Source organism: Schistocerca nitens, chromosome 1 (genome assembly GCF_023898315.1).
Source record: "Schistocerca nitens isolate TAMUIC-IGC-003100 chromosome 1, iqSchNite1.1, whole genome shotgun sequence".
In the NCBI taxonomy this organism is placed as follows: domain Eukaryota; kingdom Metazoa; phylum Arthropoda; class Insecta; order Orthoptera; family Acrididae; genus Schistocerca; species Schistocerca nitens.
The window spans coordinates 236999660-237024436 of record NC_064614.1 but is presented as its reverse complement, the minus strand read 5'-3'; the positions used below and the strand labels follow the sequence as shown (position 1 = coordinate 237024436).

The 24777-nt window shown below is 42.2% G+C and overlaps 1 protein-coding gene across 1 annotated transcript in view; it reads left to right on the top strand.

The window, feature by feature from the left end:
• LOC126246492 (tyrosine kinase receptor Cad96Ca) overlaps positions 1-24777 on the top strand; it is a 527884-nt gene that overhangs the window by 368988 nt on the left and 134119 nt on the right. Inside the window, exons 5-6 of the mRNA XM_049948399.1 lie at positions 9652-9780; positions 12657-12777. Of these exons, the coding sequence (XP_049804356.1) occupies positions 9652-9780; positions 12657-12777 (250 nt within the window). The remainder of the gene's footprint in view (positions 1-9651; positions 9781-12656; positions 12778-24777) is intronic.

Sequence of the window (24777 nt, the reverse complement as noted above, 5' to 3'; positions counted from 1 at the left end):
GATGGTTTCTCCCTATGAAGATCGGTGTTAGCGAAATATTTTCGCAATCGGAGGAGGAAGCTGGTGATTGAAACTTCGTGTGAATATTCCGCCGCACCGAATAACGCCTTTGTTTTAATGGTGTCCACCTCAAATCCTGTATCACGTCCGTGACACTCACTCTCCTATTTCGCGATACTACAAAACATGCTGCTCTTCTTTCAACTTTCTCGATGTACTCCGTTAATCATATCTGGTAAGGAATCCAGACCGCGCACCAGTATTCTAAAAGAGGACAGACAAGCGTAGTGTAGGCAGTCTCTTTAGTAGTTCTGTTACATTTCCTAAGTGTTCTGTCAAAAAACGCATCTTCGGTTTGCCTTCGCTACAACATATTCCATGTGTTCTTTCCAATTCAAATTATTCGTAATTGTAATTCCTAGGTGTTTAGATGAATTGATACCCTTTGGACTTGACTGATTTATCGTGTAACCGAAGTTTAACGGTTCTTTGTAGCACTCATGTGGATGGCCTCAACCTTTCACTATTTAGAGTAAATTGCCAATTTTCGCACCACGCAGATACCTTTGATAAATCGTTTTGGAATTGTTTTGATCTTCTGACAATTCTACTAGACGATAAACGACAGCATCATCTGTAAACAACCTAAGACGGCTGCTCACATGATCTCCTAAATCGTTTATATAGATAAGGAAGGGCAGAGGGTCTACAACACTACCTTGTGGAGCTCCTGAAATCATTTCTGTTTAACTCGATGACTTTGCGTCAGTTACTACGAAGTGTGACCTCTTTGACAGAAAGCACACGATATTCCACAAGCAAGCAATTTACTAAAAGCAGCTTGTGTGGTACAGTGTCAAAACCCTTCTGGAAATCTAGAAATACGGGATCAAATTGAAATCCCTTATCAATAGCACTCAACACTTCATGCGAGTAAAGAGCTTTTTCTGTTTCACAAGAACGATGTTTTCTAAATACGTGTTGACTGTGTCAGCAGATCGTTCTCTTCGAGATAAATCATAATATTCGAACACAGTATGTGTTCCAAATTCCTGCAGCATATCGACGTAAATGTCACGGGCCTGTAATTTAGTGAATTACTCTTACTACCTTTCTTGAATATTGGTGTGACCTGTGCGACTTTCGAATCTTTGGGTACGGAGCCGGCCGGTGTGGCCGTGCGGTTAAAGGCGCTTTAGTCTGGAACCGCGTGACCGCTACGGTCGCAGGTTCGAATCCTGCCTCGGGCATGGATGTGTGTGATGTCCTTAGGTTAGTTAGGTTTAATTAGTTCTAAGTTCTAGGCGACTGATGACCTCAGATGTTAAGCCCCATAGTGCTCAGAGCCATTTGAACCATTTTTGGGTACGGATGTTTCGTCTAGCGAGCAGTTGTACATGATTCCATCAGCATATTCCGAAAGGCATCTAACTGGTATACAGTCTGGACGGGAAGACTTCCTTTTGTTAAGAGATTTCAGTTGCTTCACTACTCCAAGGATATTTACTTCGAATTTTCTCATGTTGGCAGCTGTTCTTGAATCTAATCCTGGAATATTTACTTCATCTTCTTTGGTGAAGGAATTTCGGAAGGCTGTGTTTAGTAACTCTCCTTCAGCAACACCTTCGTCGATAGTATTTCCATTCCGGTCGCGCAGAAAAGGCATCAGTTGTGTCCTGCCGCTAGCATACATTATATAAGACCAGCATATCTTTGGATTTTCTGCCAGGTTTCGAGACAAAGTTTCGTTGTGGGAACTGTTATAAGCATCTAGGTCCATGCAAGAGTAATATCTCTTAATCTGAGCAAAATACCGCCCAGGGGGCTCGCCACTTTATGGCGGGTTGGTGCTTAGCTACCACGGGGCCCCAGTCCTTGCAGCATTTTTTCCCTTCCGTGCTGCATGGCTATCCTCTTTCTATTCTTTCTCCCCTCCATTGGGAGACATGTCCGGGCTGTTATTGAGAATGTTCTGCGTTGTCTGTCGCTGACGTTAGAACAGTCTCACCTTCGTTTTTCGCTCTTTTTTTTCCTCTCGTTCCTCCGCTTCGGCGTTTGAGGTTCCTCTTCTTCTTCTTCCTGCCTGTGCGCTTCTGAAGGCTGGCCCACGCATCTGACGCATAACAGGTGATTGGGTAACGCGTAATTCCCAGCCTCGTATCGAGAGGTACCCCTCCTGTTATAGGCCAGGCCCAGGGAGGGATGATTGCCTGAGCTGCAACCTTCCCTAGTTGCCGATTGGTCCCTCTGTCAGGTGTTCGGGAGGTCCCCTTGTGAAGGGGGCCCCCAGTTTATTTTCTTGCAATGAGTCAATCATCTTCCCAATCAACGTCTACAAAACGTAAATGTAATGGGGCTAATGATTCAAAGACCCTTCCTGCTGCACCACAGTTCCTCGTGGTCTCACATACTGAAGACGCTCTGTCCTTCGCCACTGTAAACCCGTTTATTATTCAGAAAGGTGTTGATGCAATTGCCGGCCCTGTGAAATCCTACCCTCGTTTACGGTATGGCACTTCACGTTTGGAGACTATTTATGATTCTTAAGCACAACAGTGGCTTGCTGCCTCGCTTCTCCACGTCTAACCTGTTTGTGTCAAGGGCCATAGAACTTTGAATTCTTACTGTGGTGTAATTTACACCAGGCTGTTCGACAGTCTAACCGAGGTCAAAATCCAGTCTTGCCTCTCTGATCAGGGTGTCATTGCCGTCCATTGTGTAATGAAAAAGGTAATTCCTCCTTAGTGCCCACCTGCACTCTTTTAGTCGCCTTAGTGGTGCTTCCATCCAAGGTCAAAGCAGACTATGAAATTATCACAGTACAGCCGTACATTCCAAACCCAATGTGCTGCTACCACTGTCATCATTTCAACCACACTAGAACATCTTGCCGACACCCAGCCAAATGTGTAACATGTGGTAGGGTTGCACACGAGGGCGATTGTCCACCTGCTTCTCCTTACTGTATCAACCGCAATGGCAACCATGCCGCCTCCTCTCGGGATTGCCCGTGTATCTTGATGAGCAGGCTGTCCAAGATATCTGAGTAAAGGAAAAAGTGCCTTACCCAGTCACTCGTAAGTTGCTGGCTAGTCGCAAACCCTGCATTCTCCTGTCTGGCACCTATAGTTCTGTTCTTGCTGTCCCTCTCTCCATGAAGGACATGAACATGCAGACATGCTATCTCCAATTCAGTTCTGAGGTTGTGAAATCGCCCAGTGTCAAGGTAGCATCTCTATCCCCCCCCCCCTTTCTGCTGTCCAACAAGCCATCACACTCTCGCCTCAAGAGGCAAAGCCGCCAGCTACACAACCGGTAGGCCAGAAAGGACAGAAGGGGAACTACCGTGAAGACTTCCTCCATCCCTCCAGCTAAACAACAGCAGAGCCTTCCTCTAACTAGTAAGGCTCGAAGAAGTCCACCAAAGGCAAACGGTCTTCTCCTTCACCAACTCAAAGATCCTCTTCGACGGTGTCACCATGTGATACTGCAGCCCAGCCGGCCTCCGTATTGCTGGTGTGCACCACCAACCATTTTTCAGTGTTGGACTGCACAGACCTACCGCACAAGTAAGCCGATGCTTCTATTGACCCAATGGATCAGTTTCCTCCCGCTTCTGTGCCCTGTAGTAGCGACTCTTCCCCAGCTGCCACCCAGCAGCCGCTGAGGTGACAATCCTACATCTCCAGAATGAGATTTTCACTCTGCAGCAGAGTGTGCGCTGATATGAAACTTCCTGGCTGATTAAAACTGTGTGCCCGACCGAGACTCAAACTCGGGATCTTTGCCTTTCGCGGGCAAGTGCTCTACCATCTGAGCTACCAGAGCACGACTCACGCTCAGTACTCACAGCTTTACTTCTGCCAGTATCTCGTCTCCTACCTTCCAAACTTTACAGAAGCTCTCCTGCGAACCTTGCAGAACTAGCTCTCCTGAAAGAAAGGATACTGCGGAGACATGGCTTAGTCACAGCCTGAGGGATGTTTGCAGAATGAGATTTGCGGAAGGTAGGAGACAAGTTTGGAAGGTAGGAGACAAGATACTGGCAGAAGTAAAACTGGGAGTACCGGGTATGAGTCGTGCTCCGGTAGCTCAGATGGTAGAGCACTTGCCCGCGAAAGGCAAAGGTCCCGAGTTCGAGTCTCGGTCAGGCACACAGTTTTAATCTGCCAGGAAGTTTCACTCCTACATCTCTTCCTCATCAAGACTCTCCTTCAAATGAATGTTCACAGCCTTCGGTCCCACAAAGAGGATTTATGGCTGCTTTTAGCATCACAGCATCTCTTTGTACTCTGCCTTCAGGAAACGGAATTGCACCCTCGTGACCGCTTTGAACTTTCACATTTCTTACCATTTTGACCTTCCCCCTGAGGTCTGCATTGCTTCTCATGGGGGTGTCATGCTGATCTTACGGGATGACACTCGTAGTCAACCCATCTCCTTGACCATCCATCTTCAAGCTGTTGCAGCATGCCTTTTCTTTCCTGACTTTTTCTCTCTGTACCATTTACGTTCCTCTGTCATTTGATGTCACCAGGGCAGGCTTCCTTCAGCTCATTGGGTGGATACCTCCCCCATTTTTACTACTTGGTGACTTTAATGTACATCATCCCCTTTGAGGTTCTCCCAGGACCTGTCAGAGAGGTGCCGTCTTGGCTGACCTTCTTAACCAACTTAACCTCTTCTACCTTAACTCTGGAGCACCCACTTTCCTTTCTGACTCCTCCCACACCTATTCCCATTTGGACCTATCCTTCTGCACTTCCCAACTGACCCATTGTCGTGAGTGGTCCATTCTTTCTGACACCTACTCAAGATACCATTTCCTGTGTGCTATCTGTTTGCTGACTCATACCCCATCCCTGTGCAAGCCCAAATGGCATCTTACTAAGGCTGACTGGCAGCTTTACTCGTCCCTGGTGACCTTCAAAGAACAAGATTTCCCCAGTTGTGATAACTAGGTGGAATATCTCACAAATGTTATCCTTACCGCTGCAAAATGTTCCATTCCTTGCACTTCCTCTTTATCACGTCATATCCCAGTCCCTTGGCCTTACTCATTACTTTTGCCATTTAGATGTTTCACCCACAAGGTTCATATTGTCCTGAATACTTCAACTTTGCACTGCGTTTCTAATTGCTGTGCCATTTCATTCCCACGCTGTGGTAAACACCTTATCCGTACCAGAGCAGAACTGTGTCTGCAGGAAACTGGGAATGTGAAATCTCTTATGATAATATTCCAGTCTTGGTAATAACCTTAGCATATGACAACAGTGTAACTTTTTCTGAAATTACTCCATAGAAACATTTCAGGTATTCTAATAAAAATTGCTTCTTCATTTCAGAACATTCCTCATGACTGTTTATGTTCATTTCTACGCTGTAATACTTTTGTCCCCAATTTCAGATTACATTCTCAATTTTTGTTTGCTGTGCACTTAAAAACAAAAATACTGTGGCAAATGACACTATCTTGCTCTATGCTAGGAGAATGATTTTGTTTAGCTTGTTGGCTAATCTTGCCCTGAATTAAGCTACCCTATTTAGAAAATGGCATTCACAAGTTAGTTAAAAGACATTGTTAATCTTCTGTCAGCATACTGTCACAGATACAAGCCAAAGCTGAACAGGTGACAACTGCCTGGATTCACTGAAGACACAGGTATTCAGGCTCAAATAGAGAAATGTTCATTTGGATAAAAAAGCCATCCACCTAACATGGAATTTGCATTAAAGGCACCCAAAACTAACCAAAAGTGATAAATAAAATAAAAAAGGACTGAGAATTGATGATTATCAAAGGTACCAAGCACAGCTTGACAAAAAATGGGGAACACCTAGACGGGGAGGAGGAAACAAAATCAAACTTGACAGGGTTGACAGGGTATGTAACTGTTTCAGAGATTAAAAAATAGGCAAATTTAAAAAGAACTTGGTAGTATAAGTCCACTTACCAGTATGATATGGCACCCCCTCTGGCATGGATGCATGCACTGATTCTGTTCAGAATGTGTTATAATGACATTGTATCCTTCCCTCATGCAAGATATCTGTAACAGGTCTTAGATATTGTGGATAAAGGCATTGGGATGAAGTTGACATCTGAGCTGGTCTCACACATACTCTGTTGGATACAGATCTGGGAATCTTGTTGGCCATGGAAGTTCTTCAGAATCAGGCTGAAAGTTCATCAGGACACATGACGTGTAGATGAGCAGTGTCCGTGTGCAATATGGCACTTTCTATCACATGAGGACAAAGGGTGTCCATGATGTACTGCAGTGCCATCAGCGTTCTCAGTCACTACCAGCCATAACTTGAAATTATTCCCGATGGCAACATACACCATTACACTAGGAGTAACACTGCTGTACCTTTCCAAAACATTGGAAGAATGGTACCTCTCCTCAGGTCACCACTGTACTCACTGACAGTGGTGATCCAGGGTACTGCAGAACTTGAGATTCATCACTGAACACAGTTCATGCATCCCAGTTATCACAGTACAATAAATGATATGAAAGGGGTGGAAGGCCATCAGAGTGACTGAAACCTTATGAACAACTGATTGTGGTGAAATTCAATCAGTATCCAGGGCAACACACACCCTCCATTTTCATTTATACTTTACCTTCTCTATTTTACCACAGGTAACATTTAAGTGTTCACATTTGTACTAGAAATGTAGAACATGCGAGGAGCTGAGGTTAAGAGTATTTTGCCACATCAAGGGAGAACACTGAGATTCTGTATAGATTCAGCAACCTGATATTTTGTAAAAAAAGTCCTTGTCCAGCACAGATGTAGCACTATGGTCGCGAATCCATTATTCTTGGGGTGAGGCTGCAAGAAACTAGTGATATGGCTGTGCTCTCAATTGTATGAAATACTCTGTCAAATTCCAATTTTGGGATTGCATATTATTCTTATGTAATCACACAAATCGCACTGGAACAAAGCATCAAACTGCATCAATGTATTTTGCAAACTTTCATCTACAAAGTCACATGTATCACAGTCCATATTGGAGACATTAATAAGTCTTTGAGAAAATACATTCATAAACTAAGTTACACATTTACTCTTATCTTCTATGCTTCACAAGCAGTCACAGTTGTTTTATATCATTTTATACATCGAAATGCCCCACAAATCTGGATATTGCAAGAATCAACCAGCCAGCCAAATAGAGCCCCACAATGAAACTCTTTCAAATTCTGTCAGCTGCTGACTATGCTTTCTCACATGAGTACACAGCATCTCCATTTCCTTTACAGCAATCACTCAACATCTGATGCTATTCATGATGCTCCTTGTATACCCTACCAGGCCTAGTAACAACATTAAACATGAACAACATTTTTTGCGCTTTGGTGGATGTTCTGCCTGTTAAGAGGTTTGCAGCTCAGACGTTTATGTACCTGCATATGTGAACGAAATTACAGTGACATCTAAGTATGTCTTCTGGATGCTTTTTGTCATGCAGAGTACATAGTAGCAGAAGACATTAAAGACTTGTACTCTCTATGGACAAATATTACACAACATAAGAGAATTTGAAATGAGGAGAACAAAAAGGATTCGTGGATGGATAGTGTAAAGAATAAGGTGGGCCTGAGAAGCAAGAGTGAGAGAGCAGATGCAGTTTCTGAATAATAGAAAGAACAGGAGGAATGAAGGGCTTACAAAAGTCTTAGAAGTGTATGTGGAAGTGAACAGGAGGCAAGAGAGGAAGAGATTTCAGATCCTGGACAATTACTCAATGACATAACATACAGCAGCATTAAGGTGCCTGGGCACCAACTGCGATGTGCAGTCTGCTTTGTTTATTTTCGCTTCATCAAAATTAAACCATTCCGGAACTCGGTCCTCTCACAGATTCCAATACAGTTTTGAGCACACCAGGTAAGACCATAGACAGTTAACTGTCCCAAAGGAAGGTCTTGCAGCTGTGAAGAAGCATAGCTCACCATCTCTTTTCAACACTCTTAGTGACATTATTCACAGATATTAGTTTTCATAATGGACTGAAGCTCCTAAAACTACAATGAAATTCGATACATAAAACTAATTAACATTACCCAAGAAATAACAGTACTGATTTTACATAATACATTGTATTTCGTCTGTAAATGCAGAATCATTACAATCCAAAATAAAGAAAGTTAACAAAGAGAAGAGAAATGAGAAAAGAAAAAAATAAAGAGAAAATACTTACTGACTTTGTTAACGTTTTACAAAACAATCAGTAGTAGTAGAAGAACAATAAATAACTGAAGCCAAACAAGCCAGTTACAGAGTAAAAGAGGAACAGAAGGGAAATCACATATCGCTTTTATAAAAAGGACGAGCGAACACAGACATTTAACGTCTAATTGAAACATTTGCCCGTTCTCTTTTGTCAATCCAAATTCACATCATGCCTTGTTAGTTGTAGACAGTATCATTGCTTGGGATGTACACAACTGGGAATGTAGTCATTATCCAATGTGTCATTCGAGGGCTTGATGTAGATGGTTTAGCCTTATTTCTGCGTCATTGCTGCATGAGCAGGATAAAAGACATCAACAATCAAAGGCACATGTTTTCTTCATTAACAAATTTTTGATCACCAAAAATCTTCCACGAAGAATTATTGTTTCATGTCTCCAGAAACTAGTAGCTTCATTAACCTGAAAAGTATACATGTGTTATTGATCTGTTTTTCAAAACCCGGTAGCTGATAGGTGTGCTGTATTACAATGCAGAATAGTCAAACTTCATTTCAGTATTGCATATCTGGTGAAATAAAAGTACATAATGGGAACAGAATGGTGTGTTGCTACTGTAATTTTCCCCTCATCACCATTCTCTCTGCATTATCTATCATTCTGTTAAAATCAGCCAGACACAGGAATGGTCATTGACATTGTCTATTCCCACAATTTTGTAACAGTGGATGTTTTTTAAAGTATGTTGGTCAAATGAATTCGCTTTCCACACTTACTTTTTCTCCATTTTTTTCTTGGTGTTATCCTACTTTCATTGAAGGGTAGCATAAAATGAAGGTCACACATGTTGGATCCATCACTTGTTTGTTATGTCAGACCCAATGTCATTTTTTCGTTCTCATACATTACCGATTATTGCTCCTTCTGGACTTGACAATTGTTATATGAGTATTTCTGTGGCCGGATCCAAGTCCTGTATGCTAATCATAATTTGTTCTAACGTTCAACATTCTTCTGTGGATCATGGCGGTGTGCACCCGTATTTGAACTATTAGTGTTTTTGGAAACATACCAGCATTTAGCTAAGCATTTGTGGAAAACCACCTGAAAACCATACTTTGACTGGGCAGCCAGACCAGTGTTCATTGACACGGTATACAGACTTTATCTGGATGTGTTTTACCTCAATTTCTCACAGCTCAGTACAGTACACTTAGTCACCTTGAGGCATGTCTGCTAGTCAGGCACACACACGGTGCATGTCGTATCAGTGAGCATGCTAGATATTCGGGTATGTTTTTCACTCTAGGACCAGTTCATTAATGGCTATGACCATGCATTTTCTTACAATAACAATTGTTGGGTAAGTATTGGTTGTTTATGTGCACATGCATGAGTGTTTTGCCAACAGCTAAACTGGATGTATCTCGTGTTGCAGAGGAAAGAGGTGTCTGTTTCTGGAGCGCCGCTTGAGGAACCCATGGCACTCGGCCACTGGAGGGGACCACGAGCCCACAGCAACCGCTACGAGGGCCGCGAAGGCGAGGAACCACACCCCACGACACAGGTCAGTATATACCAACTCCTCCATCTGCCTCCGATACCAGAAGGAAGCGCTGTGGCAAATTATCCAATCCCAATGTTACGGTGCCAGAGTGGTTTCATGAGGAGGCATGGCAGGAGCATGAAGAGTATTTTCCACACCTACGTCCCTACTGTGGAAGGCACCTGATGGTGTATGGCTGATGTTCCAATCTGTTACCGCTATCATTGCTCCCACCTCTCTTTGAGTGCTCTGTTAGCAAATGATGCCTGGATAGAATGAGAATAAACCTCCATATCAGCTCAGATTTGCTCATCTTGGCAACTTACCGAGACTTGTGTGGGAGAAAGTAAGATGTTGCCCTGACTCTTCTTCGAATGCAAACATGCTGAATTGAAAGAGTAAACCTGTCCGTGATACACAATGTCTCTCTTATAGCATCTGCCAGTAGAGTTTCTTCAGCTTCTCCATAGTGCTTGTGCACTTGGTAAATGATTCTGAGACAAAACTTGGTGCTCTTCATTGGATCTCTCCTATATCTACCATTAGTCTGATTTGCTAAGGATTAATGACTAATACTGAAGAATCGAAGATTTTTTTGTAAGCAATCTTCTTCAGTGGATTACATTTTCTTGAGACTCTCCCAATGAAGCTCAACCTGACATCATCTTTTCCAGCAATGGTTTTACATGAGCATTGTGCTTCAGGGCCCTCTGGTCGATTACTCTTAATTTCTTACTCCATCCAGTAATTTTTTGTCAATTGCAGGAAAGCTCTACTTGCTGTTGCCAGTCTATACTTTATATCATTTACTTGTGCCATCGTCATCTATTTTGCTACCCAAGTAACAAGACACATCTCAAGCTTTTAGTATCTCGCTTCCTAATGTAATTACCTAGCCGTGTCTTAATTCTACTACACACGGTAACCATTGTTTATCTTTGTTGTTGTCATTTTATGAGCTCTTTGGAACAAGCTGTACATTGCGATCTTATGATTAAATTGATGTTTCTGAAAGAATTACATTGTAATTGGCTTATTTCAACATTTTAATTTCTTGCATTAGAAGTTGAATTCCTTTTCCAAATTATGCCTTGGTTTTCTTTAGTATTTGCTTCAGTGCAAGTTATAGGTGGTAAATATATATCATTCCCATCTTAACTACAACCCCTATTTTAGTTTGTTCCACTCTTAGGATTGTTGTCTGGTTTCTGCAGATATTGTAAATAACCTTTGCTCCTTCTCCAGAAGGAGAGTTATCAGAGATAACTTCACATATAGAAGAGCCTATTCAAGATAACGCTTTCCTAACCTTTTGCTAAATCTACTGATGCTGGTTTTTCTTTCTTCGAACTGTTTTCCAAACTAAGTCGTTGGGTCCATATTGCCTCACATGTTCCTACGTTTCTCAGAACCCAAACTATTCCCCAAGATTGAGCTCTATCAGACGTTCCATTCCTCTGTAGATGTTTATTGTTAGATTCTTGTTTGTAATTATAACGTATTAAACTGGTAATTCACTGATTTAATATTTTGTTAGGTTGGTGCTTAAGTTCGTAGCATTTTTGTTTTGCATGCTGGTATAACAGTTACTATGAGTTTGTTTATTGATTGTCAGTTTTTATGTGTAGTTCACTGTTGCTATTTGAGTTTTCGTATTTTGTCATTTCGATTATGTAGCTGTGGACACTAGAAAATAGAGTGCCAAGTAGAGAAATGGGAACATTTCAGATGTATTTTCTCTTTGAGTTCAGTAGCGGCCTGACAGCAGTGGAGGCAGCCAAAAACATTTGCACTTTGTATGGGGATAGTGCCATAAAATAGTTTTCTTAATTTAAGAATGAGGTTTTTGACGTTAGTGACTCTCTATGTTCAGAAAGACCTTAGAGGTTTGATGAAGATCGTTTGGAGACATTAATCCACAATGGTTCACATCAGTGTATTCAAGAACTAGCAGACGTGATTCACTGCGATTGTTCCAACATTCTGCAACATTTACATGAACTGGGGAAGGATCAAAAGTTAGGTGTATGGGTACCGCATGCTCTGAGCCAAAATCACATAAATCGCAGGTTGCCAAACGTGCAACTCTACTTACTCGTCATCAGTTGGCTTGTGAACAATGCTAACCATTCCTCTCATGTATCGTTATTGGTGTCGAGAAATTGTATCTTTATGCTAACGTAAGGAAAAGAAAGGAATGGTTGAGCCCAAAGCACCAACTCCCTGTACAGATGCTTGCATGCATCCATAAAAGAAAATGTTTTGCATCTGGTGGAACAGCGACAGTGTCATGTACTATGAATTGATTCCCGGAAGTGTAACTATCACTGTTGACAGTAAATGTCAACAACTGAGATGTCTTACAGATACAAACCAAGATAAACGGCTAGAAAGATTGCACGACGTGATGCTACTCCAGGATAATGCACTCCTGCATTCTGTAGGACTAATAAAAAACACTAGCATTGGCAGACTGTTATAAATACTGAAGGAGAATTTATTATTAATGACTAAAGTCTCTGTTAAATTTATTAAACTTGTGGGAAAAAGCTACGAACTGATGCAACAGACTAATGCTATTTTCTATGTACATCATACTTCGCAGACCATCTAGTGGTATGTGACAGAGGGTACTTTCTGTACCACTGAGCCCTCCAACCCTGTTGCACTCACGAATAGTGTGTGAGAACAATGATTGTCGGTAAGCATCTGCATTTCTCAAATTTTCTCCTTGTGATCATTACCCGAGACGTATGTGGGAGAAAGTAACATGTTTTATATTATGACACGGCTATACATCAGAGTGATTTTAATGCTGTCTTTACTTGCCTAAGATTTAAAAACCAGAGGGTTTTCTTTGAAGTACCAGTAAGAAACGTGAGACATGTCTTCCGTAGCTGTCCAACGCTAAACCTGCTGACCGCTGGGAGTTTCCACGCCATCGCCTGAAGGTGTTCAACATCCTCGGAGAGGGCTGCTTTGGGCAGGTGTGGCGCTGTGAGGCTCTGGACATTGATGGTAAGTCTACACAAACAGCATACATGTTTTCAGATGATGATCTGCAGCACGCGTTCGTGCGCCCAAAGGCAATATAATTATATTGTATTTTGTAGCTACTACGTTAGCCACAGTGACTGATGTGACTAAATTGCAGTGTCTTCCAATGTATCTGGCTCAGACTCTTCCTCATGAAACGAGGGTTCAGTGACTGTTTCAAGAATCCCCCAATGCCGCGTTGGGAACGGTTCTAGTGTAGATGGTTTAGTGTTTCCTTGCTCCAAGCTGTTGATAACTGTCAAATGTACTGCATGGATAAATGTGGCAAGTACTTGTGATGCGACGTCATTTAGGCAGTTCTGGTGTCCAATGCTTGGGGAAGCATGGAATTAATGGAAGATGATATCACATGGATTCATGATAAGAACCTCTTGCTCATCTTCCAAAGGCAGGATAGAAACTGGAGTATCCATGCACAAGTAGACTTAACCATTTTGGCTACAAACGTTGAGGACATAGCCACTTCATCAGGATTCAGTTTTTCGTGATTTCGATGTAAAGGAAATGTAACGGTCTACTGTTCACGATAAGTATTTTGCAGTGGCTTACTATGTGCTCCCATATCAAATTTCTTATGTCCATTCAAGAACACACAAGATGATCAATATCACAACAACATTCTTCTGATAATAACTAATTTGTTGGATAGAAAAGTTGATGAGAGAACCACTCTAAATACTGGGATTGAATTTCTCCCTGATTTGTTTACCAACCATCATCAAAAATGTACTTACAAAATAACTTTGTTCATGGATGACGTATTATTTGATCAGTACGACCTTCTCCAAAAATAGTGTTAAATGGATTCTAGCCTCACGATGTAAGTACCTATGTCAGTTTTTCATTCTGTTAGCATCACGCTCCCACTAGCTGCTGAAGGCCCTCTCCACTGTTCTTGCCAATTCTGGCAAAAGAATACTTTTTTCTCATCATATGCTGTTTCTAAATTAAAGAGTAACATTGCTTGTATTGCTCCAGAATTCTTTCTCATAGTCTGTTAGTTGTTAATGTATATCTGTTTTCTTTACTGTATTCTTTAACTGAAACAAGTTTTACCAAAATCCATAGACTCATCGACAGTGAGCAAGCAGATTACCGTAAATGTGTTCTTGCTATCTCCAGGAAGGCAGAAACAGCCGTTGTGGTAAAACTTTCAGCTCGTCTGACTCAGATGTCATGATGGAGAATGCACATAAGTGGTTGTTAGTTCAGTATCTGATATATTTTAGAATGCCTGTCACATGTGGATCGTATAGTGAAGCACAAATTTAGTGTGTATCTGGACACAATTACATGAAACAAGACACTGGTTTAGTCTGCCATTCCTAGAATGTTTGAAAATTCTTCTATGAACACTATACAAAAGTGAGAGTACTGTGTTCTTCTGGCTATTTGAGACACCATTGAGTGGGATATGCATTTCTCATATTCTTCCTCTATCAGTTCCATGAGTTGTCAACAACTGCTAAGTTGTCGTGCGTCATTGTGACTGCCAGTGCTTTTACTACCTCATGACATCCTTGCAATGACGAATACTTTTTTAGGCTAGTGTATTTATTAGAGCACTTTCAAGTAAGTATAGGAGATTACCATTTTGTTGAAATCGAGTTACAGACACAGCTATTATGATCAAAACCAGCATGGCCGTTAGTGTGGATAAATTGTCCAAAGAACGCACACATGAAATCTCGCAACACAGTACAGTCTGTGACAGCACAATCACCAGCAGGGTCCAGAATGCACATTGATGTAGACTACGATCATTAAAGGAATTTTCCTAAACAAAACGTTGCGATTGTGTGGTGGATGCTGCTGTGTGGATGACTATGCTGCTTCTGCAGTTCAGCTCACACACAGTAAGTATTCTGAGAATACTAAAGGGGGATTGAATGATGGTCGTGAATACAGATGATGGGATTACTATGTATAGCTATGTCAAGATTGGGTTATTATGAATAGCTATGTCTGGGAGAGAGAGGATAGGGAGTGGCGGAGGGAGGTTGGGTCGAAATGTTGAGCTGGGAAATGTGATCAAAAAGTGATGGTTAGTCTAGGAAAGTATGCTGGCTAGGATCCTGCTAGGGTACTACAGCACTGTTCTAAGGAAAAGGATATAAGGGTATTGGGGCTAGAGTTTAGCTAAATCTACATCCACACAGATACTCCACAAGCCACCGTATGGTGAGTGGTGGATGATACCATGTACCAATACTTGTCATTTTGTTTCCTGTTCCACTCGCAACAGAGCAAGGAAGAAACGACTGTCTATACCTGCGCCAGCGTTTCTTATTTTCGTGGTCCTTACGTGCACTGTATGTTGGCGGCAGTAGAATGGTCCAGTAGTCAGCTTCAAATGCTGGTTCCCTAAATTTTTTCAATAGTGTTTCTCGAAAAGCATGCCACCTTCCTTCCAGGGATTCCCATTTGAGCTCCTAAGGCATCTCCAGAACACGTTGTTCGAACCTACCGGGAGCAAATCTAGCAGCCCGCCTCTGAGTTGTTTCAATGTCTTCCTTCAATACGACGTGGTACGGATCCCAAACACTCGAGCAGTACTCTAGAATAGGTGGCACCAGCATCCTATATGCAGTCTCCTTTACACGTGAAGCACTCTTTACTAAAATTCTCTCAATAAACCTAAGTCAACCATTCGCCTACCCTACCACAGATCTCACATGCTCGTTCCACCTCTTATCGCTTTGCAGTGTTCCGCCCAGATATTTAAACGACCTGACTGTGACACACTAGTAATACTGGGTACGAAAATTACAGTTATGGGTTGTAGGGTGGGTGTCAGGACAGATTTCTGAGTTAGTTGTTCTTGGGGCACAGTGTGATGGGTGTGGTGGAGGGTAAGGCTAAGGTTACTGGTACAGAAGAGGCAACAGTCTAGCTCTGGAAAAGTTCAACAAGACAATGGGGTTCTGACCTGTGGGTTGACAAGATTTGTAGTATTTGGGAGAATGTCTGATGGAATGTATCACCTGGCGGAGGACTTATGTAGGAAAAGGAAGAGAGTGCAGAAGGCGAAGCGAAATTTGTGTGTTCCCGGACTTGTATGGTTATAAAATGTTGGAAGATTCGCCATCCACGTTACGCTGGCGCAGGTAGGATACATTGTGTAAGCCTTTGTAGTTATAGAGGGAACGATCTCGTCCCCATGTACAACCTATTATTTACTTTTTTAAATTTTGCCAGCAGCTGCTTTCGGGCGCGGTTATACAACACTGCAGAAGAGTAGCACTGCCCGCGTCAGACAGGATCTCAAGCGTGGCCTGGAGACCGACCTCGCGAAAGTCTGACGTGCTAAATTCATAGTGTATACCTAATGCAGGTAGAGTACCAGGGTTGCGTAGTAATCACCCTTGTGTCGTGTAATTTCTGGCACCGGAAGAAGACAGGTCGTGTGATAGATGCTCAGTTCTTGGGCCGCATTGATACTTGCTTTGGGCCGCATGCGACCCACAGGCCGTGAGTTGGGCACTCCTTCCATACAGAAATAGGGATTTACACGCTGCTTGGCAGAAGTCTCTCACAGAACTGTCTCTAATCAACAGCACCTTTCTTAATATTAAAGCTTCATATGATAACACCAGTAGTCTGTTCCAAAATTCGCCATTAGAATTTAACCAATGAGAAGAACAGTTATTAATAAAGATCATGACTATACGTTGATTGAGCTCTAATCCACAGTGTCCTGTGAAGCGGAACGAGAATACGCTTTCAATGTTTATCCGTCCGTCGGTTCGGAGTGTTTAAACTTAGCACTTTCCGTGGTGCTGTTCGAGACGAGCAACATGTATACTTCCAGCGTGATTCATATTCTTTCTTTCCAATCAACAACGCACACATCTAGAGCTAACAGTCGTCCATAGTAAACAACGTTCATATTTTGCGAAGGAAAAGTTGCAGTGCGAGACAATGCCAGCGTTAGTTCAAATGGTTCAGATGGCTCTAAACACCATGGGACTTCACGTCTGAGGTCATCAGTTCCCTAGACTTAGAACTACTTAAACCTAACTAACCTAAGGACATCACACACAGGCATGCCCGAGGCAGGATTCGAACCTGCGACCGTAGCAGCAGCGTGTTTCTGGACTGAAGTGCCTAGAACCGCTCGGCCGCGGTCGGCCCAGCGTTAGTAAAAGGCATTTTAGTGGCTGTAGCTCTTGGCTTAGAGATATTTTTAACAGCAGTATTTTGCTCAAAAATGGACATACTTGTCAGTAGGGAGTCATCTGAGATAATTTCGAAATTTGCACCTACATTTCGACTGATTAAATATTTTTATTGTTTTACAACATGACTCAAATGATAAATTTTAGTATATAATTAAAAGATTTGCGAAAGAAGAAAATTTCCTTCTATTTTAGTTTACAAATGGTTCAAATGGTTCTGAGCACTATGGGACTCAACTGCTGAGGTCATTAGTCCCCTTGAACTTATAACTAGTTAAACCTAACTAACCTAATGACATCACAAACATCCATGCCCGAGGCAGGATTCGAACCTGCGACCGTAGCGGTCTCGCGGTTCCAGGCTGCAGCGCCTTTAACCGCACGGCCACTTCGGCCGGCTTTTAGTTTACATAAACACATGAAACATAATAAGTCGATATAGTGTAATTTGAAAAAAAAAATACTTACGAAGATTTGAAATATCTATAAAGCCGACGTTTCGACCGCCTTTGCATCCGTCATTTTCAACGCTAGTAGACTAAGTAGTGTAGCAGACCTGAAGAGACCGCTGCAAAAACGGTCGAAATCTCGACTTCATAGCTATTTTAGTCTTTCGTAACGAAGCGACCTTTTGTTGAGAATAGTTTGAGTCACGTATTAGGCTAACAAATATGGGAAATCTCGCTCATTACATAAAGAAGCCATACAACTTGTCGAGCAGTTATTTGTTACCAGATTTATTCTGTTCGTGTAAACAGAAATAAAAGTATCTGTGGCACCTAAACATTTTAAGTAGGAAAAAATATTGTGACTGAAGTAAACGTATTACTTGTCAAAATACTGAAACGTTTCCAATAACGTGAATTGACTACTAATTTGGGATCTCCCAACCCACAATGGCATTACGTTTGTCGATGTGTAGCAAAAGAGACGGGCCACCACATTGCCCTACACGCGTGTCCGCTAACACGTCGCCCATCCCTCAAGTGCGGAGGCCCACGCTATTTGCGGGTCTGAAGGCGAATGGCCGGACCGGCTTCGGACAGTGGAGCCGTACCACAAGTGGGCTGTTTGGTGGAGTCCACATAGACAAGGCGAGCGGCGCATTCGTCGTCGTGTGACCTGTGGTGGCTCTTTGATGTAAATCTGGTTGTGGCGTTCGCCCTGATGACAGTGCGCGCTTTCGGCTGAATGCGACACTGTGTCCGAGCAGAGTCTGCCCCGTCAATAGACCCGCCACGTGTCAAGGGCGTGGGTGGCATGGACGACGCTGCAGAAAGGCCGCGGCCGCGCTTACTTGGACAACAGGTCACGAAGGAGCGACTGCGCGAATTTTCAACAGAACGTAGGTAAAGCTAATGAGGTTCACGGTCGCAGATATTCAGTGACGACAGAGAGAGCACAAAAGGTATTTTAAAGCAGCAGGTAAAATGCTGGACCAGAAGAATGGTAGGTGAAAGTGGATACAGATGTACTGGAAAGCGTAAGCAGAATCAATTTACCTCATTTTCAGACCACAAGATATTGTTTACAACACTTCTGGAAGTTTTCGGTTTTTTAAGACAGTGTAATACAGTGACCTAAACGAACACTAGATCTTTATACAAAAAATTGTACATTGATTGGCGGCTCCATGGAGTGTTCTGTGCACCACGACCAAATAGTGGATAGAATTGGAAGGAGAATCAGCTTTGGTCGTATTTTTTTGTTTTATTATCCGCAAAATCGATTTTCGGTCACTTAGTGACCATCCTCAGCTTGTTGATACCAGTGCCTACCAATTTTGATTGCATATTACAGCACTGAGGATGGTCACTAAGTGACCGAAAATCGATTTTGCGGATAATAAAACAAAAAAATACGACCAATGCTGATTCTCCTTCCAAAAATTGTACAGTTTCCGATCAAAACTTTCGTATTGAATGGCGCGATTGCATATCGCCAGAAAGCTTCTTTTTTTCTTTTTAAATAAATGTTGGCTAATGGAGACTCAATCAGGCCTAAGCATTCGGTAGTCTTACCACTAATGTCTTCACCCATGAACCATGGACCTTGCCGTTGGTGGGGAGGCTTGCGTGCCTCAGCGATACAGATGGCCGTACCGTAGGTGCAACCACAACGGAGGGGTATCTGTTGAGAGGCCAGACAAACATGTGGTTCCTGAAGAGGAGCAGCAGCCTTTTCAGTAGTTGCAGGGGCAACAGTCTGGATGATTGACTGATGTGGCCTTGTAACATTAACCAAAACGGCCTTGCTGTGCTGGTACTGCGAACGGCTGAAAGCAAGGGGAAACTACAGCCATAATTTTTCCCGAGGACATGCAGCTTTACTGTATGATTAAATGATGATGGCGTCCTCTTGGGTAAAATATTTCGGAGGTAAAATAGTCCCCCATTCGGATCTCCGGGCGGGGACTACTTAAGAGGACGTCGTTATCAGGAGAAAGAAAACTGGCATTCTACGGATCGGAGCGTGGAATGTCAGATGCCTTAATCGGGCAGGTAGGTTAGAAAATTTAAAAAGGGAAATGGATAGGTTAAAATTAGATATAGTGGGAATTAGTGAAGTTCGGTGGCAGGAGGAACAAGACTTTTGGTCAGGTGATTACAGGGTTATAAACACAAAATCAAATAGGGGTAATGCAGGAGTAGGTTTAATAATGAATAAAAAAATAGGAGTGCGGGTTAGCTACTACAAACAGCATAGTGAACGCATTATTGTGGCCAAGATAGACACAAAGCCCATGCCTACTACAGTAGTACAAGTTTATATGCCAACTATCTCTGCAGGTGATGAAGAAATTGATGAAATGTATGACGAGATAAAAGAAATTATTCAGGTAGTGAAGGGAGACGAAAATTTAATAGTCATGGGTGACTGGAATTCGTCAGTAGGAAAAGGGAGAGAAGGAAACATAATAGGTGAATATGGATTGGGGGGAAGAAATGAAAGAGGAAGCCGCCTTGTAGAATTTTGCACAGAGCATAACTTAATCATAGCTAACACTTGGTTCAAGAATCATAAAAGAAGGTTGTATACCTGGAAGAATCCTGGAGATACTAATAGGTATCAGATAGATTATATAATGGTAAGACAGAGATTTAGGAACCAGGTTTTAAATTGTAAGACATTTCCAGGGGCAGATGTGGATTCTGACCACAATCTATTGGTTATGAACTGCAGATTGAAACTGAAGAAACTGCAAAAAGGTGAGAATTTAAGGAGATGGGACCTAGATAAACTGAGAGAACCAAAGGTTGTAGAGAGTTTCAGGGAGAGCATAAGGGAACAATTGCCAGGAATGGGGGAAAGAAATACAGTAGAAGAAGAATGGGTAGCTCTGAGGGATGAAGTAGTGAAGGCAGCAGAGGATCAAGTAGGTAAAAAGACGAGGGCTAATAGAAATCCTTGGGTAACAGAAGAAATATTGAATTTAATTGATGAAAGGAGAAAATATAAAAATGCAGTAAATGAAGCAGGCAAAAGGGAACACAAACATCTCAAAAATGAGATCGACAGAAAGTGCAAAATGGCTAAGCAGGGATGGCTAGAGGACAAATGTAAGGATGTAGAGGCTTGTCTCACTAGGGGTAAGATAGATACTGCTTACAGGAAAATTAAAGAGACCTTTGGAGAGAAGAGAACCACTTGTATGAATATCAAGAGCTCAGATGGCAACCCAGTTCTAAGCAAAGAAGGGAAGGCAGAAAGGTGGAAGGACTATATAGAGGGTTTATACAAGGGCGATGTACTTGAGGACAATATTATGGAAATGGAAGAGGATGTAGATGAAGATGAAATGGGAGATAAGATACTGCGTGAAGAGTTTGACAGAGCACTGAAAGACCTGAGTCGAAACAAGGCCCCAGGAGTAGACAACATTCCATTAGAACTACTGATGGCCTTGGGAGAAACAGTCATGACAAAACTCTACCATCTGGTGAGCAAGATGTATGAGACAGGCGAAATACCCACAGACTTCAAGAAGAATATAATAATTCCAATCCCAAAGAAAGCAGGTGTTGACAGATGTGAAAATTACCGAACTATCAGTTTAATAAGTCACAGCTGCAAAATACTAACGCGAATTCTTCACAGACGAATGGAAAAACTGGTAGAAGCGGACCTCGGGGAAGATCAGTTTGGATTCCGTAGAAATGTTGGAACACGTGAGGCAATACTAACCTTACGACTTATCGTAGAAGAAAGATTAAGAAAAGGCAAACCTACGTTTCTAGCATTTGTAGACTTAGAGAAAGCTTTTGACAACGTTAACTGGAATACTTTCTTTCAGATTCTGAAAGTGGCAGGGGTAAAATACAGGGAGCGAAAGCCTATTTACAATTAGTACAGAAACCAGATGGCAGTTATAAGAGTCGAGGGGTATGAAAGGGAAGCAGTGGTTGGGAAAGGAGTGAGACAGGGTTGTAGCCTCTCCCCGATGTTATTCAATCTGTATATTGAGCAAACAGTAAAGGAAACAAAAGAAAAATTCGGTGTAGGTATTAAAATTCATGGAGAAGAAGTAAAAACTTTGAGGTTCGCCGATGACATTGTAATTCTGTCAGAGACAGCAAAAGACTTGCAAGAGCAGTTAAATGGAATGGACAGTGTCTTGAAAGGAGGATATAAGATGAACATCAACAAAAGCAAAACGAGGATAATGGAATGTAGTCAAATTAACTCGGGTGATGCTGAGGGGATTAGATTAGGAAATGAGACACTTAAAGTAGTAAAGGAGTTTTGCTATTTAGGGAGTAAAATAACTGATGATGGTCGAAGTAGAGAGGATATAAAATGTAGACTGGCAATGGCAAGGAAATCGTTTCTGAAGATGAGAAATTTGTTAACATCGAGTATAGATTTAAGTGTCAGGAAGTCGTTTCTGAAAGTATTTGTATGGAGTGTAGCCATGTATGGAAGTGAAACATGGACGATAACTAGTGTGGACAAGAAGAGAATAGAAGCTTTCGAAATGTGGTGCTACAGAAGAATGCTGAAGATAAGGTGGGTAGATCACGTAACTAATGAGGAGGTATTGAATAGGATTGGGGAGAAGAGAAGTTTGTGGCACAACTTGACTAGAAGAAGGGATCGGTTGGTAGGACATGTATTGAGGCATCAAGGGATCACAAATTTAGCATTGGAGGGCAGCGTGGAGGGTAAAAATCGTAGAGGGAGACCAAGAGATCAATACACTAAGCAGATTCAGAAGGATGTAGGTTGCAGTAGGTACTGGGAGATGAAGAAGCTTGCACAGGATAGAGTAGCATGGAGAGCTGCATCAAACCAGTCTCAGGACTGAAGACCACAACAACAACAACAACCACTAATGTTTACCTGTGAAATAAAAAAGGTGCATAAACCAGCAATTTTGTAGAGTATCTTTGTTTATTTGGTTGGTTGTTGCAGATTTCTTTTTTTTTTTTCCCTCCTCCTATAGACGTTAATCATTCGCTGGTTGCTGCTTTATCGATTTCTGCAAATCTTTTCATTTGGTTACACATATCACGCTGGAATACTCTCTAATCACTTGTAGGCTATACTCACTGAGTAAATAGTTTCATTATTTTACTCATCAGTTTTATAACTGGCGTGAGACGGCTAGCCACGTCTTCCTCTCATATGCTAAGCTCTTAATCTCAGATTATCACTTGCATTAAACGTCTTCAATTTTTTTATATATATATTTTAATCTTTGTGTTCAATACAGATTTTATCCACTGCATCTCTCTCTGGCCCCGCGAAATGATTCCCTCATATATTAACAAATGTCCTATCATCCTGTCTTTTTCTTGTCAGTGTTTTCCACACACTTTCCTCACCGATTCTGCGGACAACCTCCTCATTTCTCGTCACCCTACCAAATTTCCAACATCCTTCGACAGCACATAATCTCAAACGGTTCGATATTCCTACTACTTCCTGGCCACTAATTTTGATGTTCAATCTTTGACTGCCTTCATAGTGTCATCTTGAGTACTCCTCAGCACGGGCGTCCGCAGAAATTTATGTGTGTGTGTGTGTGTGTGTGTGTGTGTGTGTGTGTGTGTGTGTGTGTGTGTGTAATGGGGGAGTGCAGGCAAGACTCCAAAATTTCCATGTTTGATACAAATGAATGCTAATAACTGTAAGTAATGCCTCTGAGTTACTCGTATCAGTAAATCCTAATCATGAAAGGTGAGTGGTTGTAGTTACTTCTTCATTCATCCCAGTCACGGGGTACTTTTCCTGTCTAATGTAATAGATGTATAAACGGCAACGCCGGGTATGAATCATTTCATTGCGAAAGACTTCGTTGACTGTGAGAATATGTTCATTAAACTGGGCGGTGACACAGTTACGTTTCCGAGAGACGGTGCTGCAAAAGGATAAGTTGGCTTTAAGTACTCACTTCTTCCAGCTTCACCACTTGGACTGTGAAGGAAATCCTTTATTCAGTTCATCACTATGTTCCTGTCACTGTAGACGTATGCACTGATCAGCCAGAAATATTATGACTTTCTACCTAATAGCCGGTATGTCCACCTTTGGCACGGATAACAGCGGCGACGCGTCGTGTCATAGAAGAAATGAGGTTTGATAGGTCACTGCAGGAGTTGGCAGCACTTATTCGGACACAAGTCACGTAATTCTCGTAAATTCCGGCGACAGGGGCGATGAGCTCTGACGGCAAGTACAATCACATCCCAGATGTATTCGATCTGATTCAGATCTGGTTTATCGGGGGCCAGCACATCAACTGGAACTCGCCACTGTGTTCCTCGAACCAGCCTATCACATTCCTGGCCTTGTGACATGGCGCTTTATCTTTTTGAGAAATGCCACTCCCGTCGGGAAACATGAACGTCAAGATGGGATTTAAGTGGTCTGCAACCTACGAGGGCTATCCACAAAGTACATTACGTTTTGGAATTAAAAATAAATAAAGTATTGGAAATTTTTTTATTATACACAGATGAAAGCCACACTTACATACTACTTTTTTACATAGTTTCCATTTAAATTAAGGCACTTATCGTAGCGATGGACGAGCTTGGAAATTCCTTCGTCGTAAAATTCGGCCGCCAGCGCCTTCAACCACGTGGTTACCTCTTTTGGGACAGAAAAGGTGTGATTTTTGTGGATTTCCTGGAAAGAGGCACTACAATAAACTCTCAAAGGTATTGCCAAACTCTGCACAACCTCAGAAGAGCAATACAAAACAAGCGCAGGGGACAGTTGGGCTCAAAGATCTTGCTGATTCACGACAACGCCCGGGCCCACACGGCAAATGCCACTCGTGAAGTTCTCGAATCTTTTAAGTGGGAGTTGTTTCCTCATCCGCCGTACAGTCCCGACCTGGCACCGAGCGACTTCCACTTATTCCCAGCAATGAACAAGTGGTTGGCTGTGCGACGTTTTGACGACGACGCACAGCTTCAAGAAGAAGTAAGCACGTGGTTGAAGGCGCAGGCGGCCGAATTTTACGACGAATGAATTTCCAAGCTCGTCCATCGCTACGATAAGTGCCTTAATTTAAATGGAAACTATGTAGAAAAGTAGTATTCAAGTGTGGCTTTCATCCGTATATAATAAAAAAAAATTCCAATACTTTATTTATTTTTAATTCCAAAACGTAATGTACTTTGTGGATAGCCCTCGTATATACGATATTCCTTGGCCGTCTTGGTGCCTTCCACGAGCTGCACTGGATCGATGGATACCCACGTGAATGTACCACAGAGCATAATGCAGCTGCCGTCAGCTTGTGCAGATGTCAAGGAGCTGTTCTCCTGCAAGA